This window comes from Callospermophilus lateralis, chromosome 5 (assembly GCF_048772815.1).
Source record: "Callospermophilus lateralis isolate mCalLat2 chromosome 5, mCalLat2.hap1, whole genome shotgun sequence".
Lineage (NCBI taxonomy): Eukaryota > Metazoa > Chordata > Mammalia > Rodentia > Sciuridae > Callospermophilus > Callospermophilus lateralis.
The window spans coordinates 110,563,269-110,582,832 of record NC_135309.1 but is presented as its reverse complement, the minus strand read 5'-3'; the positions used below and the strand labels follow the sequence as shown (position 1 = coordinate 110,582,832).

Here is a 19,564-nt window from a genome sequence, read left to right as displayed (position 1 = left end):
AAGCAACCCTTAAAGCCATATGAAACCACAAAAGATCCTGAATAGGTAAAGCAATCTTAAGCAAGAGCAAAGTTGGAGGCCTCACAATTTTTGATTTTAAATTATATTACAAAGCTATAGCTACTGAAACAGAATGGTGCTAACAGAAACATTTAGATACCCCAAATGGAACCTAATAGAGAGCCTGGAAACAAATCCATGCATATATGATCAACGATCTTCAAGAAGGCACCAGAAATATACAATGGGAGAAAGGAGAGTGTCTTCAAAAAATGGTTGGGAAAACTTAATATTCACTTGCAAAAGAATGCACTCAGAACTTTTTCTTGCACCATAAATGAAAATCAACTAAATATGGATTAAAGACTTAAAAGTAAGACTTTAAACTGTAGAACTTTGAAACTCTAGAATATTATTTAGCTTTAAAAAAGAAGGAAATTGGGCTGGGTTATAGCTCAGCAGTGGAGCACTTGCCTTATGTTTGTGAGGCACTGGATTTAATCCTCAGCATCACATAAAAATAAATAAATAAAGGCATTGTGTCCATCTACAACTAAATAAATATTTTAAAGAAAGAAGGAGATTCTACCATGAAGATAAAATGGATAAAACTGGAGGACGTTATGCTAAGTGAAATAAGCCAGACACAGAATGGTAAAAACTGCATAAATATAATCACTGGAGATGATAGGTATGTAAATTAGTTTGATTGCATCATCATTCCACAAGGTATACATTCACAAAAAAATCAAGTTGTACACACTAAATAATTCTTATTTGTTAATCATACTTTAAACTAGAAAAAATAAAAATTGAAATGCTCATTACTGGGTTCCTGGCCCAGATAATCTGATTTAATTGATCTGGGAAAGGATTCAAACTTGGGTAATTTCAAGGGAGTGCAGAAATGGAAAAATTACTAAAAGAAATTAAATTAAATGAAAAAGCTTAACACCCACGTAGCAACAGGCAGCTTTATGACTTTTTGTATGTGAATGCCTCTGAAAAACCCATCCACAGAGCATCATGATCACTCATATACCTCAACGCAGGAGTTTTAAAATTCAACCTTAAAAACCCAAACAAAACTCTTCAACTTGCAAGAGCATAACAATGATCTCAGCAAGGGAATTTTAAAAGATCTCCCCTGTTGATTCTAATTTGCAGCCAGGATTGATTGAAATAATTTGTTGTTGGTATTACATTTCTGGCCACAGAAAACCTTCAATAAAATAGGACCATAAGATTTTAATATCTTAAGGTGTTTTCAGCATAAAATTAAAGTCTGCCTCAGATATTTAATTTTGTTGTGCTATGATTGTTTCTGTAACATTTCATGCATTGTTTATGGTTCACAACCTTCCCTTGTTCTAGTTACATGTGGATCAGCTAGCCCTTTCTGACACAAACAAGAGATGTCCTATGTGTGCTATGGAAAAATAAAGGTGGGGACTATTATTCTTTGAGGGTTAGTCACTGACTGATGGTTGGCAAAGCAAGAGAAACAATCTTGAATCACCCATAGTTCAAGGGCAGGCTATGTGAAAGAAAGGCAGAGTCAGAGGAACTGGATCCCTAGTGAAGAAAAAATTAGAAATAAGACAATCATGTCCAGTCTTCATGGGCATGTGCAGACCACAGAAGCCAATACAGGTTAGAAGCTTAGGAAGGCAAGCCGGTAAAATTCTGACCTATATGGTGGAAAGGGAGGACCAGGGGCCCAGAAGCAGTACTGTCATGAGAAGCTAACATAGAGGACAAGGCCGATCTAGAGGTGGCTAAGAAGTAATCGGAGAGAGAGAGAAGATAATGTAATGCAAGTGCCTTGTGAAGTTGCCAGGTTGCACCCTGCATGAGCACCTGGTAGAGATGGTGAGAGAGGCTGCAATCAAGTCCTCCTGGGAGGGTGGATGGGCACCTTATTTTCATTTACACAAAGGCATTCTAAGGATGAACTAGCAGCATTTCTGGAAGAACTGGTGGGTTCTTCTGCTGAAGCTCTGCACTTTTCCTTTTGTCTCCTTAAATAAAGTTCAATGAAACAATCCCTAAGTGTCTTTTCTATTTGAACCAGCGAACTGAGTGGGGTATGAATTAAATGTTGTCCTACAGAGGAAGATCCTGAGGCTTGATGAAGTCTTCAGGCCCCAGATAAAGGAGGAAAAACCTTTAATCCCTCAGATGGTGGCAGGAGACAATCTTAATGGGAGATATGGGGTCCTGGCTATGTGAAGACATCACTGGACTAGAAGCAACCAGAATCCACACAGAAGAGACCTATCACCTGAGCTAATTTAAATGTTCAGCAAATGAAAGTTCTTTATGGGTCAAGTAACCAGCTCCTATATCTTATTTTTGTTGTTAAATACGATTTCAGTTTTCATATGACTTTTTAGGTTTATCAAAAGAAAGAGAGCAACAACATGAATTTTGGATTCAGTATGGTAAAACAAATTATAGTGCTTCTGATTACCAAAGTCTATGTCTGATATAGACAATGAATCAAATTCTCTGAGGTTGTCCTTTAACAGAGCTATGCTTTATAATGAAAAATTGCTCTGTTCTAAAAACAAAAGCAGAAAAATAGAAAATGAGGAAAGTGAGTTATTGAGATCTAATTTTTGAGATTGAGTAGATTTTAGAGCCAGCTAAATCTGTTTTTTTTTTCCCCAGCACTGGGGGATTGAATCCAGGGCCTCATGCATGCTAGGCAAACTGAGCTTCACAACCAGCTCCCAAAGAGTGAGTCTTGAGGCCATGTGTGGTTTTAATTTATACAGTATTCCTATTTTGCAAACTTTGGCCTGTTTCTTTGTGTATGTGTATGGTCACAAATGTGACCAAAACATCTCCTCTTTTCCTTATGTATTGAATCTGATTCCTGCATTCTGTTCACTTAGCCCTGCATTTCACCATCTGTGGGCCAAGCAACTTGAAGCTCCTAGTTTCTGAGCAGGAGAGCATTGCTCAGACATATGGAACTTTTAAATACTCTGGGATGGCAGGATAGTAAGTGCTTAGGAGAAACTAAGGAGAGGCTCTTAGAAGTGCAGACAGGTCAATTCTGCAAATCAAGGGTCCTCAAGATAGAACTCCGGTGTTTCCAACCCAGTTTTGAGCTGCCTGGAGGTGGAGGAGATGAGGCTGGTAGGAATACAGCCACCTGTGTGTGTGTGAATTGTAGATAGTCACAAGAACAGCTGTAAGTCATGTTGCCTTAAATGCTGGTGATGATCTGTGCACCCTCTCACCTCTGTCTGAGGAGATACCAGGATTGATAGCACATATGTTGTGTAAACAAATAAGTGTTGGCTTTAAAATATGTTATGTAAACAAATAAGTAGGCTTTAAAAATATTAGAATGCCCTGTATATGTATAATATGTCAAAATATCCTCTATATGATGTATATATAAAAAGAACAAATTTTTTAAAAGCCAGCAGAATGCTATATAGTATACTATGATAATATGTTTTTAATAAGAAATATATATATTTTGATCTTCATCCCCAGCTCATGACACAGACCTCCTAAACCCCTGAGGTGTTCTGGGTGACAAGGTGTTTTTGTTCTAATGAGGCAAATTTTGGTCTGCTGGGCGGGGTCTGCTCACAGAAAGACTAAGCCTCAGCCTCACCCTCCATCCTCTGACAAGGGACAGAGGCTGGAAATCCAGTTAATAATTGACCAAGCCCATGTGATTTTTAGAGAATCCTGTAAGTATCCCTGAACTATGGGGTTTGGAGGACTTCCAGGTTGATGAATGCACGGAGGTGTCAAGAGACTATTGAGCCTGGAGAAGGCACAGGAACTCTTCTCCTTTCCCTGTGTATTTTCATCTGACTGCTAATCTGTTTCCTTTGTAATATCCTCAGTAATAAACTGAGAAATACAAATTGTTTTCCAGAGATCTGTGAGACATTCTAGCAACTGATTGATCCTGAAGAGGGAGACAGTGGGAACACCCAATTTACATTTGGTCAGTCAGAAGTTCCAGAGGCCTCTGGGACCTGCAACTGGCATCTGAAGCGAGGGGCAATCTCACGGGCCTGAGTCCTGAGCTTGTGGGATCTGACTCTAAAGCCAGGTAAATAGTGTCAGAACTGAGTTAAATTGAAGGCCAGCCAGCTATGGGAGAACTGGTTGCTGGGGAAAAAATGCCCATGCATTTGGGTGGCCAGAATTATTGTGAGAGCATAGCAGAGGAAAATATATTATTTTCTATTATATCTATATACCAAAGAACCACTTGACACAGTCTTACTTTACTCCAATCTTTGCACAGAAAAAACAAACTAACAAACAAAAAACCCCACTCGTAGACACTATGAAAGGGAGAACCATGATGATGACAGTGTTGGGCAACAAGACCTCAAACTAGCATGTAGAAGACAGGAAAAGATGGGGATGGAATTGGAAGCAAAACCAGGTGGCTGCTTGGCTGGTGCAAGGCCAGCCTCTTACCATAGTGTGGGATGATGGCCCAGGCCATGGCCGAGGCGTAGATGCCGCCGATCATCCAGAACATACAGAGCCAGCTCAGATGCTCACCCCGCTTCTCCCGGGCCAGCACTTCAGCAAAGTAGGAGAACACAGTGGGAATGGCTCCTCCAATCCTGTGAGAAATCCAGAGAATACATGAAATTGGGGCCTGCCCAGCTAACAGGAGATGTGAAGGGCAAAGCCAAAGCAAACACCAACAACACATACTCTCTCCCAACACCAGAATATCAAGTAATATATATTTTCTGTCATTTTGTAATTTTAATATTATAGTCTTCATGTTTACTAGCAGTTTATTATTCCTCCAAAACCTTGAACCTGTAATTAGGCTATATGGCCAGAAGGTGGCGTGGTTCCCCCCTCATTTTGTTTAGAGGTTCGCTTGAGATTCTGATGGGCTTTCTGCTCAGCGTCAAACGTTCCACATGATATTTACAAAAAGTTACAATAATTTGGTATAATCTAGTGAATATTCTAATTAACTCATTTCAAAAAGAGACACTGTGATATGTCTATTCATGAGATGAAAACTCTGGAAACAGCTACAAACACATCTTTGGGGCTTTTGGCAATATGTACACACTACCATCCAAAAACAGCTGCCCCCGCAGCCCAGTCAGCCTGATGTGTTGACAAACAGGGAGCCAATAAGGTCCCTCACTGGCTCTAGTCCCAACCAGTGAATACCACTGCTGAATGAGCATACTTCAAATAGACACTGGTAAAATCAAATAGACATGATCAAGCACACTTGAACGGGATGGGGTACAATACTTCCTCACAGCAGGGGTAATTAAAAGAGCTGCTGACTGAGTTGGAGAGATGACATGGTCACTGAATGATCTCTACTCTGGTGAAGTGTTCTCAAAGAAAAAATTTTATTCATTCTAGGGAGATGAAATCTAGGGCCATTGATTTCATTATAATTTGAAATGGGTCTTGATGCCCAATTTTAGAAAGTAGTAGGCTTCATAAAGTAAGGTAGCATGGATAAAACGATTCATTTTTTAAATTTAAATTTTTTTCATTGATGCACATTAATTAAACAGAATAGTTTGGTTTCATTGTACCATATTCATACATGTATGTAACATAATTTGATCAATTTCACTCCAATACCTACCTTTCATTCCTCTGGTCCCCTTCTTTAACCTAATGATTTCCATGTGACTTTCATTATGTACTTTTTTTCCCTCTAGATTCCACATTTGAGAGAAAACATCAGATACTTGTCTTTAAACTATATGAATTCTTAAATATGTATTCTAATAAAGATATGTAGCAACATAAACAGATTATGAAGCCAACTGGTGATGGCTCAGTTAAAGAGTATGTACTGCTTTATTTATCTTCACATTTCTGTCAGGTAAATTGCTATTGACATTTCAAATAAATTTGAGTCTAGGAGTACAACATGTGTTTATCCATTTAACAATAACTGATTTTCTTAGAGCCTTTGATATGATTAAGAAATATTGGAAGTGACTTCAGCAAATGCAATTTAGGAAAAGGCCATTTTTGCAGCAAACTGGGTATAACCTGATGAACCACAAGATTTATAATGTTCTGCATTAACTGGTAGATGGCAACATTTCATGTTTTGCCCTGCTCAAAGTGATGCCATATTTATCCCATTGCTGGCTGAAAGCAGACCATTTAGGCCAGCATTACTGAATCTATGGGTTGTGAAATTAATTTAGCACCTGTAAACAGCATCTTAAAAAATCAGGGGCTGGGGTTATAGTTCAGCAGTAGAGTGCTTGCCTTACACATGTGAGGCACTGGGTTCGATCCTCAGCACTACATAAAAACAAATAAATAAAGATATTGTGTCCGTCTTAAAAAAAAAACTTTAAAAAAATCAGAAATGAAGATATTTGAGTGCAATCCAAATTATAAGGATAAAGCATAAGTGTAGGTCATGAAACTTTTTGTACCATTAACATACTTGTTGTATACAATGTGTGTATGTATAATGTATATTGGGTCACTGAGTATTTCTAAGTGAGAATTACTATTCAAAAATTTAAAAGATGACTTAAAATTTAAGATGACTTAAAAGCATCTGTACTTGTTTCTCTGGGCCATTAAGGCAGTGGTTCTAGCTAAAATATCTGGGGTTATGACTCCACACATCTTCAAATGAAGCACCTGGTGATGTAGCAACAGCACACAAAGTCAACCAAACCCTCAAACAAGAAATAAATGCATGTAGTAGGCAGTCAAAACTAGTTTGCCCTGTATCACACTTTGGTAGACTCACATGGTTCTCTTGCACAACTTCTCAAGGAGCTCATGCCATGAAGAGATAGGCTGAGTTTAAACATTCATTGTTTGAATATATTTTAAGTGATGTCATTATAACACACAGTTTTAGTGGGGAATAAAATGCCCATGCCACAAACCATTTATTGCTATACCTATTTTCACTTAATGTGAAGAATCCATTTCTCTGTACATAAAGACCTAGTCCTTTTCAAGACATAAGAATAGTTCCAGTTTTTACTGACTTTTCACATCCTAATTAATGTTTTGTCAGGAGTCTGGGCATTCTGTATATAACAGCTATAACTCACACTTCTTGGAGGCACAATTGCATGTCAAGATATGCCAGGTGCCTCTGAACTGAGATAAATATACTTTAGCATGGCTAAAATTTCAAGTGGAAGAATGTACACTTGCCTGTTAGTTTTTAACAAATCATTGTTGCAGAAATGAATACCAACTATTCTGGGTTTATAAGCAATCCAACTGGTTTTGATTCAATGCCTCTTTTTTAAGGTGTTGCTGTTTGCATGTTCAGCTCTCAATATGTAAAGTGGACAGCAAGGAGCTCTAATGCCAAGGGATAAATGAGCCTGAAGAATTAGTGAAGGATCCTACTTAAATACTTTGAAAAATTCTTTATATTCAGAGATCTACAAAACAATCCAAGCATCTACATTTCTTATTGTATGTAGACTATCCTCTATTTTCGGGAAAACATGACCCTTCATCTTCCTCTGACATCCTTTAAGCTGAGAAAAAAACATTCCATTGTGCTGTAATGTTAACTGTTATTGGTATTTCGTATACCATTAGCATCTTGAAGGTGGGGACCATGTAGTCTTTATCTTTGAATTACTATCATCTGGCCCAGTGGACATGCAACAAGTGTTTGCTAAAAAGAACTAAATTCCAGACTCTGCATTTTGGGAGTTGGTACACCAAATCTTCTAGAATATTCTGTTCTGAGGACTTAAACATCTCAAAGAATGGAAACCTACACTTCATTTCCTGAGTCAATCAGACCACAAAAGAATTTGAGGGTACTGGGATGGAAATTCCAATAGTGATATAACTCCCAAGAAGTTCCTCAATTACTCTGTGCCTTACTTGCTATGGTCATAAGGTCATAAAGTCGTAAGGGTCTTGATGGCCCTTATCATTGAGAGAGTTCATTTGAGATGGTCAGAGGACACTGGGAAACAAAAAAATCCTGTTGTGTATTCCAGGGGCTTATGAAATATCTGTGTGTCTTCCAAATGAATGTAGCTGATATAATTATCAGCTATAAAAATATTTAGACAAGAGATAAGGCAGGTGTTCTCCTGTCTTGTAAGAAAATTTGTTTCCTACAACAAGTATTAAGGGCAGGAATATCTGCCACAACACAATATCCAAAGCTCATACATTTTAAAAATCTTCCTATTGTTATTCTACCTCTGGGGTTAATACATATTATGATGATTATTATTATTGTTAATGTTGCTTATTTCATTAAAATACAATTTCTGAGAATACAAATATTAAAGATTAAAAATATTTAAATGGAAGTTCTTTAACTGCTATGTATCAGTAGTTCATAAAGAGGACTGATTTTGTGTTTCCCACTGCCCAACATCTACAGATATTTGACAATGGATGGAGACATTTTTAGTTGCCACAGCTCAGAGGGTGCTACTGGTATCAAGTAGGTAGAGGCCAGGGACCAAACTAAATATTCTATAATGAACAGGATAACTCTTAACACATAGAAAAAATTATCTAGCCCAAATAATATAGTGCCAAGGTTAAGAAACTCTTGTGATGAGTGGGGATTTAATGTGGAAAATACAATTGCTTTCATATTTTAAAAGTCCATATGACATAAAGTGGTTGCCTTTTGCTTTACCTGATGAATAACACACCCATAAATTCAGTTAACAAGGAAAGTTTATAATAATAGTAACAACTGCTAAAATCTGCTCAAATTCTTGTTATTTCAAGTTCATTTTCGATGGAATGTTTACACCAATAAAGCAATCAAATCAGAGTGGTTTATAAAAAGTTTTTCTCAGTATCAAATATTGTTTTATTAGTTGTCAAATTTAATTATCCTTGGTGATAGGAGGCACAGAAGGAATAATCATTGAAATCCACATTCTATACGGCAGAAGATTATTCAGATTCAGAATAATTGAATTTACACAAATGAAATAGAATTTTGATATTCAGCATTTTGGAGTTGGGGTAGTGAATAATTTTAATAAAAGTAATCTTAACCTTAGTAAATAATAATTATTTTTGGTTTTGGAAATTAATTATAGAATATTAAGAAACTAAAAAAAATTGCATTAAATTGGGACTAAATAGGGACTTCCCCCCTCACACACACACAAGCACACATATACACAACTTACTAGGTCTGCATGTGACTTGATACTATGTGCTTGGTAAATATCATGAAACAAGTTTATTTATCCTCCTCAATAGTCTAAAAGTTATGAGTGGGATATTGGGTATGGTAAAGAATGCATTGGCTTTGCAAATAAAATTTCTTGTGTGCTGGGAAATGTGAGACATATAAGTGAAATCAGTCTAACAGAGCAGGTGATAGAGGATGCCAAATATAACTGTTGACACAAACCTCACTGAGAAACTGGGAAGCTGGTTTTCCTAATCCCTGCAAATTTCATATTACTCCAGTTCAGATGGCAATGCAGTTGTGGGTAATGTTTGTCCCCATACCTCATACCAATTTATGGTGGCTGCTATGGTTTGGGTAAGTCTCCCCCAAGGCTCATGTGTTAAAGGCTTATTTTCCCTCCCTGTGGAACAATTGGAAAGAGATGGAACCTTCAAAAGATAGAGCCTAGTGGGAGGTGCTTCAGAGCATACCCTTGAAGGGGATATGGGGATCCTGGTCCCTTCCTGTCACTCTCTTTTTCTTCTGGGCTGCCATGAGGTACGCAGCTTGCTCCACCATGTGTTCCTGGTGATGCTACCTCACCACAGGCCTCAAACCTATGGGCCTATTGAACATGGACTGGAACCTCCAAAACTGTGAACCAAAATAAACTATTCCTCTTTTAAAGTTGGTTATCTCAAGTATTTTGTTATAGTAATGGAAAGCTAGCTGACACTGGTTGTTAGGCAAAGAGAGGTTTAAGATTCTGCAGGGAAAGGGGAGGTTATAGATTAAAAAAAAGAATAGTTGTGCTTAAAATTATTTGAAGTCTGATATAATTTTAGGGGCAAGATTATAGACTATCTAATGACTTCTTGTTCAGAGGAAGAATTCTACTAATTCTATTCTGCTTTAATTTTCCAGCAAGCATATAACAAAGAAAAATTTCATTCTGGCTTATTTTAACATGTTATTGTCAAACATCCTTTTACCTCCATCTTCCATTTTCCATTTCCATTGAGAAGCAAGGCATTATTTAAAAACATAATTTAGGAGGAAGTTAGATAATCATTGTAAAGTCACACATTCTATACAGATAATAAGCAGAGGACAAAGTCCACCCAGAGTCCATTCTGGAAGCTTTTATGAAGACATGTATTTATGGGCTTATAAAAAAAATAATGAATGGACAAGTCTATGCCAGGAATCACCACTACAAATACCTTACATGAAAAATGTCCTTTTAATCCTTACTCAGAATCAATAAAAAGATGGGAAGACTTTGAACTGCCAGGCCAATTACAAAGCAATTCTAAACCAATTCATATGTTTTAAATCACTCACAAAAATAAGAAATCAAAGAAGTAGTCCCAAAGATGAACCTTTCAGTATCTTCTATTTATTTGGAACTTCATAGCTTATCCCAGACCACAGGAAGGGTTTCCAAGGCTTGGATGCAAGAGCAGGCTTAACAGTATCTGAATAGGCCAGGCTGGCACAGAAAATAAGATTGCTATGTTAACGAGAAGGCACATATTTGTAATAAGTAATCAATATAGAAATAATTAGGAGAAGCACACTAACTGAGGGTAACTAAACCCAATATAGAATGGAGGATGGAAATCTCCTTTGCCCAGTAGCAGTGCTAAAGGGCACATGATCTAGGTAGCTTTAGTCTTCCAATCTCCAAAGCCATAAGTAAAAATATTAATATTCTTTGACTTAGTGAGTTGTTTTCTTCCTATGTCAAATTCATAGGAACCAATCCATATGTTTTAAATCACTCACAAAAATAAGAAATCAAAGCGGTAGCCCCAAAGATGAACCTTTCAGTATCTTTTATTTATTTGGAATTTCATAGCACATCATAGCACATAGAAACTATGAAGAGAATAATTGTCAGAAAACTTTGTTATTTAAAATATAGTAATCTGTAATCATAATTTGAGCACAACTAGAGCATTTCTAAGAAAACATAGCAATTCAACAACCCAAGCCCTTGTTTGCATTCATATTGGTCCCCTAAGCCCTCCTACCTGTGGACATCTGCACCTGCAGCCACAGACTGGGCATCACCAGGAGAAATGGTGTAATTATAGCTTAGGATTCTAATGTTGTCTTGGACAACAAAACAAACAAAAATTAATGAATCTAGCTGTTAGGAGAGCTGGAAGAATGCATCACCACAGGATCTACCTGGTACCATGAATGAAGATGCAGCGATCATTGTGGTGATCTAGAAGAAATGGTGATCATGCAGATGTATGCAGTCACTTGCTGCATACATCTATAGATACATCATCCACTTCCCCACTGTCCCTCTGCTTACCCAACCATGAATCACCCCTCCACCTACCCCACCACCAGGTTCAACTCTGCACCAAGTATATTACCAGTTACTCTTTACAACTTGAGTTTGAGATTATTTTTGGATTAAAGATAATCTAGTACAATTGTTGCCCCATTTTCCATATTGGAAATTGAAAAATGTCTTTCCATTCCAATTTTATGAGGTCAGAAGTCTTCCTGGACTCATCTGTTCAAACATTTGGGAGTACCCATCAGGTATGGGGCATGTGGCTATATGGAATCAGACATTTCTGGCTAAGTCTGAGACCTTCAGAGTTTGGGAGTTATAAGTTTGGATTCTGGACCCAGACTGCTTGAGTATGAAACCACTACATCATTTACTGTGTAACTTCAGATAGTTATTTAACCTTTCTGTGCCTCAACTTCCTCATCTATAATATATAGATCAAATATTATGAATAGTATCTTCATAGGGTCACTGTGAGGTTTATACTAGTCAATATATGTAAAGTGCTGACTCCAGCACCTCTTATAGAGTAGGCACTATAGAGGTATTTGATAAAACATATTTTAAAAGTCTTGAAATTTTTAAAATGAATCTGCATTTTTTCCAATATGGTAAAGAAGTAAAACATATCTTTAAAGGAAGATTGGTTTTGAAAAAAAAAGCTTATAGATCAGAATCAAACTAAAAAATCAGAAGAGTTGGGAATGGTTGACCATTGGAACTATCTGTGCCTCACTTTTCTAATTAAATAAAGGCATAATATTTTTGAATGCTTAATAATTAAAAACAATAGTGGGACTAAATGAGATGCTACTACAAAACATTCTGAAGAATTCCAGTTAATGGTGACCATTTCTGCAAAGCTAAGGTAGTGTTATTATACATAATATATAGTTAATGAATGGATATTGCAAATAGCTATGAAGGACACATTTGTTAGGCTCCATTTATAGAGATACAATGACTATTCTTTGTCTTAAGATGCACAGACACACTAAAATTTCATTTTAATTCTTATTGCTGTTGTATTTTTCTCCTGACCTTCATGCTTACCAATGCCAGACCCTCTGTGAGAAGTTTCCAACTCTGAAAATGCCTGGCATCCAACACATTATCATTCCCATAATTAACAGTGACTGGAAACAAATAATTTAATTCTGGGGCAAATGAAAATGAATCAGTGGTGCCAACTCCATTTCCCATCTTTCTAATTTTCTGTTACAAAAAAAGGGGGAGGGATGTGTCTGTTCCTTGGTGTGAGATTTGTTTAGGAAAATAAAAGACAGATGAGTAATTTCTGATGGCCTATCCTTCATTCCTATAAAACATTGTTGTCCCCAGCAAGAAAATCTTTCTTTGTACTGAATAAATATTTAGATTCACACAGAATATGGCAGCTGGGCATATTTATGTTTCTAAGAAGATATACTCATGACTTGACTTGGAGAATTAGGAGGAAAGCACATTTAGAGACAATGAAATAATAAACTCAGGTAGATCTATCTGAAACAATAACTTCTAGTCCCCTTCAGTGCTGAAGGAACATGATATAGTGCTGCTAACAATGCTACAGAAGAGAGCAACTGCATGTGACATTTGCATCAAAACTGGCAGAAAGACATTCAAGCCTTGGAGTCAGAATGTACCATTTACTTAATTGTAGAGTTCTGAGTTAAAAGAACTTAAATGCAACTTAACTCCTAGTTGAGTCATTTCTGGTTCTAAATCTGCAAAATGAAGGGTCTGGGCTTGACCTAGGAATTCTCTGCATGTTCTAAAATTTATGGGTCATGGAGCTGGTGGGTAGGAGCTCTACCAAGCTCTACCTGCTAAATGGATCTATTTAAATGATGCATTCCAGATCTGTGGAATTAAGCACAGGATGGAGTCAATGACTCAATGGCTCACTGTGAGAAAGATCTGAGCTAAAACCCCATTGACCACTGATTTCCAAAAGCTTCTACTCTGTCTGGTGGACCACAGTGACATTTTGGATCTCTTGGAATTAGTGCTAGTTCAGAGTCTATGTCCAGTAAGTCATGAGAAGTCTGTTTTTTTTCCCCCAAGTTCCGTCTTCCTGGTTAAAGCTGGGAGAAATATCAACAAAACACATTTTTGGCAGGGTAGTGGCACTGTTTCTCATGGGAACCTGGTCTGTACCTCGTTCAAGAGGTTCTGGGTCTATGAAGTGGCTGTAGTCTAGAAGTTTATTTAGGGGACATGACTTTCTGTTTTTATGACTCAATTTAAGTTTTTGTTAACTAGACATGGAAATTTTCTGCTTATACAGGTCAAGTAAGAATTTAATTAATAGTCTTCCTATTTCACTTCTAGGAGCACGAAATGAACTAGCCCTGGTCTGCAGGGTCAGATTTTTCTGTTTTCTGTCTGGCCTCTGCAAGTAACATGCCCATCCTTCCTCAGTAACTAAGCAGTTCACCTGCCTTTCATATATGTGAGGTTTGGGTCTGTGGATTGAACTATCCATGGATCCAAAATATTCAGGAAAAAAACCCTGCACCTATAGGGATATGAACAGACTTTTTTTTTTTTTTTTTTTTGGTCATTATTTCCTAAACAACACACTATAACTATTTATATGGCACTTACATTGTATTAGGTATTACAAATAATATAAAGATGACAAAGTATACTGGAGAATGTGCACAGGTTACATGCATTATACACTGATGTCTTGAACATTATCCAAGAGGTCTAGGAATCAATGCTCCACTGATCCTGAGGGCCAGTATAGAAAAAGACTATCGTCTAAATCCAAGCCCTTTGGAATTTACATGCTGGTAAAGGAGAGAAAGATAAAAGTAAAAACTAAGTATCTTCAAGAAGACAAAACGGAGTTACAGTGAGAGCCACTGTGAGTTGCTGTCAGGTAAATACCTCCCCCAGGTGGGTAGGGTGAAGGCTCTGGGAGAACAACCTTCGAAATGGGAAAGGGGCTAGTACTGTGCTCCTGTGAAAGACATGTGGCTTAGAGGGTCTGAGTGCCAGAGGCCCACAACAGAAACTTTCCTGACCTTATAAACCTTAATTCCCTGGTCATCTCAATTTTTAAATTGAGTTTTCCTCAATTTAAAAAATGGATCAGAAGTGGATGAAAGGAGATGCTTAGCCATACAGCTATAACATGAGTATTTATTTAAGGTCTTCAGCATGACAATCTTAATGCTCTCGCTCATTTTAAAAAAGAATGTTTAAATAAAAAGGAAATATATCAACACTTCTGCTGTTTAGGTAACTGAGTTCATAATTAATAGAATGAATGATTTAAACATTACATGCCTTTGAAAACAAGAAGCGCTTCTGGGTGGAATTTGGTTTCTCATTCACAATGTTGTCATTTTTTTTCTCCTTTTGGGAACCTCCCAAGCCCCTTGAAACCTCTCTTCAAGTGTTACGATTGGAGGGTGGAGACTGGGAGGGCTAACTGGGTGGCTTCCTTCTATAGCCAACCATGCAGCTTGAGGAGCGGATTCAGCTAGGAAATAGAATTCTTCTAGGAAAGGCCTGGCATGGCTTCAGGAGGTAGAGCAGGAGCTAAAATGAGGTTTGAATTAAATTGGATGGGACTAGAGAAAAGAGATTTCTGAGGGTCTCATTTGGATGAGACTTCACGCTATTCAAGGACAGGGTACCCAGATAAACTGATGTTGAAAAGTACCCTGGGCCAGTGGAGGCAGTACTCTACAAACTCAGATGAGGGGGAAAGATATCATGATTGACAACTTGCCAACAGATCAAGGGAAACCTAGGGGGAGTATTATTCTGAGTATTCATCGGGTATTTCCAGAGAAGATTGGCCTGTGAGTCTGTGGATGGAGTGGGGAAGATCTACCCTTGATCTGGGCAGTTACCGTGCACTATCCAGGGGACCTGAGCATAACAAAAAATGGTAGAGGAAAAGGAGAATTTTTTTTCCTCTCTCTCTCTCTTCTTGAGCTGGGACATCTTTTTTCTCTGGCTTTTGAATTCTGGAATCGGTATCAGTATCCCCATCTTCCTAGGTACACAGACCTTGGACCTTGGACTGGGAATTACACAATTGGCTTCCCTGGTTCTGAGGCTTTTGGACTTGGACAGAACCATGCTAATAACATCCAGAGGTCTCCAACCTCTAGACAACCTGTTGTGGAATTTCTCTGCTGCTACAATCTCATGAACCAATTCCCCTAATAAATTCCCCATTATCTAGCTAGCTAGCCTATTGGATCTGTCTCTCCAGAGAGCCCTGAATAATACAGACATCTTTCTTCTTTTCTTTTAGTTTAATTTCTTAAGTCCCCTCAGCTGCAGGGTTACACAAAACTCAGGATGTTTTGATTCCTCTACTAAGATAACTAAACTCACATCCTGTTCCCCTCAGTCCTGTCCCTGGCCTAGGAAATTGTCACCTGTCCTGGTGACCAGGGAGGCTTGATTTTATTTGCCATACTTTCTCCCAAATCTTTTGTCTATGATTGATCATTTCACTTTACTTTATGGGTCAGATTTGAATTCAAAGCCAGGAAGAGACCCCTTTCTGCGTCCTTCCTGTTGTCACTCTGAGGCAATGAGCACAGGACAGCTTAGCTGAGTGAATGAGAGAACAAGTTCAGAGGAACAGGAAATGCCAAAAATCATGGGTGAATTCTAAAACATTATCTCACATTTTCTTCTCTACCATTACTTTTATTTACTACATTATCTCATTTGATCCTTATACTCCACAGTAGGAATGTAAGGTTCTGTTATCTCCCTTTCACAAAAGAAAAAAGAGAGTGTGGGAGTCACCAGGAAGAGCCTAAATGATGTGAATTTCTTGATTCCAGTCCTATGCCAACTTCATGAAGTTGCTATAGTGCTATAACCTCTCATATCACAATTTATAGAGACCACCTGTGTTAGCAATACATTGTGCTTTTCAGGATAATTTTTTGTTAGTTAGAGGTTAGTAGCCCTGACCTGCTGACTGGAGAATAATTTGTTCATGATAGGGATAAGGCTGGTATTGTGAATAAGCCCACATAGTTTCCTCTTCCTTCCAGAATTAGTTTCTGGACAGTCCATTGGTTTGCAGTATTTTGCAGTTATCATAATGGCCCTTTGTCTCTACAGTCAATTGGGTTGGCCATGTTACAACACAGATTGACAATTAAAATTGTCATAACCATTTTACCCTTCAGGTACTTTGAGTTTGTGGATATCAAAATTTCCCAGAGAATACATGAACCAAAATACCACCCCATATCAGCAGTGTATGTAGCCAATCTCACATAGACTCACACCAAGGATTCCTTCTGCTGAGGTCAAGTCCGTTTTGCCCATCATCACAAAGAAAATGATTGATTCTGATCATTTTTTTCCAAGAAAAAATACACATTCTTTAATTCTGTAACCATCTTAATTTGGTGTAATGCAGTGTTGTCCCTTTAAGGAATGCTCCTGAAAATCGTGCAAGTAAGTCAAATATTTGTTATGTATCTGTCATGTGAGGAGCTATAGGAAATACTGCTATATGTAAAAGACATCCTGGAATACCCTTATCTTATTTCACAAAATTGTGTTCTGCTGCATAGGTTGTGATATTGTATCATCAACAACTGCAACCAATAACATCTCAGATTCATAGCCCAGTGTGTCTCCTTCTCTTCATCTAAAAATTTAAATGAAGAGAAAGAAGTCTATCAATGAAAAGAATGTCTCTAAATTCTTAGTTATGAATCAGAAATTTTATGTCTCTAAATTTTTCCTTAATAAAGCAGAGTTTCTCATACTCTCCTAATCAAGGTATTGAGTTTTCCCAAGCCTGTGGATTCACATAGTGTAGTAATAAGTGCTTTTTTTGAAGAAAATGACTCCATCATTGGCTCTCCCATGTCACTGCTCTTGGCTAGTAGCACAACTTCTGTTAATCCTATAGGAGTCAGGAACTTACCTAAAGTGCCTCTTCCATCTCAAGAAGCAGGCTTCCTACTTAGTCAGACACCCAGAAAATGCATATCAATAAAACTACAGTCATATGTGACACTCTAATCCTGAATTTAAGATCATCCCTAAATAGTTTGGACCTTTAATTAGCTCTTAGTTGGCAGAAGGATTTCTTGCTTAAATTAAAGAAACATACATATATGAACATGCTCTGTTATGGAAATAACTTTCCATTTAAACAATATCAATTTCCTGGAGGTTTGATATATAAGTGTCAGCTGTGAGAACATAGTTATATTTCACTAATCCCTCAGATTGGCCTCTGTGGACAGACAGAGATAATTATATCTCTAAAACTCAGCAGTGTAGCTCCTCAGGCTGACACAAACACAGAGAAGGAGAGTTGGTAAGAAATAATCAATTGGTAATGAGGTCTTCTAGGATGAAGAATGTATACAATTATGAATAAACACATTACTATAAAATATGAAGGAGAAAACCTTACCCGAATCCAGAGAGTAAGCGACAGAAGAGAAAGAAGCCATAACCTTGGACAAATGAAGAAAGGAAGGCAAAGAATCCGTTGACAGACATGCAAATCAGAAGAGACTGTTTCCTTCCCACTTTGTCTGCCAGTCCTCCCCAGAAGAACGCCCCCACCATCATCCCGAGGTACACTATGCTGCCTGCAACACACAGAAAACAAAGAAGCACATCAGAAACCCAGAGTAAATGACACAAGTAACAGCAAATGAACAAGGAACAAAATACATTCCAGTGTTTTGCTTAGAGACACACTCTTAACAAATACATCCTTTAGGATTCAGTTCAGTTCTGAGTTGCAAAGTAAGCTATGAAAGGTACCTTGGGCTGCCATGACCAATTGCAAGGGCTGATGGGAAGTTATTTCCTCTACCATCTCATGCCAATACTACAAGATGGTTGCATCCTATCCCAGTCTTGAGAGGGTGGTTATACAGTAGGCAGACATGAGAAGTATCCACTCAAAGTAATCCTAGAATTTGACTCATGGTCAAGTCACCTTTGGTCTGAATGCCCAGTGCATCACCATGACAAGGCCAAGGTAGGAGACCACGGCAAGGGCCCCCAGGTCAAACTGGACCCCATACATTGCCTCAAATCTCTGCTCTGTAGTAGATGATCTGTGCCACACCAGACCGTTTCCCCCGCATAGGGGATCCCATGGTGTTTTTTCTCTCTAGTCCTTTTTGAAAGCCCAGGCCTTTCCTTGGGAGTTAAGGAAAGTGGGCTTAGAGATTACAAGAGTTAATCTTAAAATGATCTTCAGAGAAGACTCTTGGAGTGAGGAGCTTAAAGAAAGGAGAAAGAACTGTTAGTATGTTGGGAAAATGAATCTTATCATTGTTGGCTTCGATCCCTAAGGGAAACAAATGGAAAAAACAGGAGTTAAATAGACATCTCTCTTGCTGTTGCTGTGAGTAGTAGACTCCAGATTCTAGACCAGGCTTTGGGAATCTTTCAAATTCATCTTATTATTCTAAAATGCCAGATTCCCACAAGCCCAGTCTAGAATGTTAGGTATGGTAAATGTTAGTTCAAAGGGATTTCTAAAACCATATGTCTAAGGGAAATAGCATAATTAATAAATGAAAATTTGTGATATCTGAATGTGGCATTGAAAAAGCTGCTACTTCATCTTTCAACCACTTTTGTTTTTTTCCTTCCTTTACTCAACCACCATTTTCTAAGGCGTATTTGAGATTCTCTGTGGCATCAAAGAAAGGAGGTGAAAAAAAAAGCATTGTTTTATTTGTTGCTTTAGGTTAATTTGGGAAACATCCTATTTAAACATTCATTCCCAAATTAGTTTGCTAACCAGAGTTAACAAATCAATATGAGACTCAGAAGGAAAACACTTGGCAAGGTCTTGAGACTCTTGCGTCAATGAGGATGCTTCCTTGCAGATAGCTGAGTATACCAAGCTACAGTGAATGGTGAATGTTGGGAGCAATTGTAAAATAAGACAAAATGTAAGTTGTTTTTAATTAGATTGGAGTACTGCAAAGAGGTGGGTGGTCAAACTTTGCCAGAGTGTGGATGATATATTTTTCTCTGAACCACAGGACTGACTATACACAGATGATCCTTCTCAATAGAGACCACTCATCTCATATCATGAGATCCAGTGC

At 37.8% G+C, this 19,564-nt stretch overlaps 1 protein-coding gene across 2 annotated transcripts in view; it reads right to left on the bottom strand.

Annotated features, from left to right (window-relative positions):
- The window catches only part of Sv2c (synaptic vesicle glycoprotein 2C), a 159,457-nt gene that overhangs the window by 84,303 nt on the left and 55,590 nt on the right, over positions 1-19,564 (bottom strand). For both annotated transcript variants that reach the window (XM_076856088.1, XM_076856089.1), the window contains exons 2-3: positions 17,899-18,079; positions 4,465-4,616 (exon numbers count right to left, since the gene is read on the bottom strand). In XM_076856088.1, coding sequence (XP_076712203.1) covers positions 4,465-4,616; positions 17,899-18,079 — 333 coding nt within the window. The remainder of the gene's footprint in view (positions 1-4,464; positions 4,617-17,898; positions 18,080-19,564) is intronic.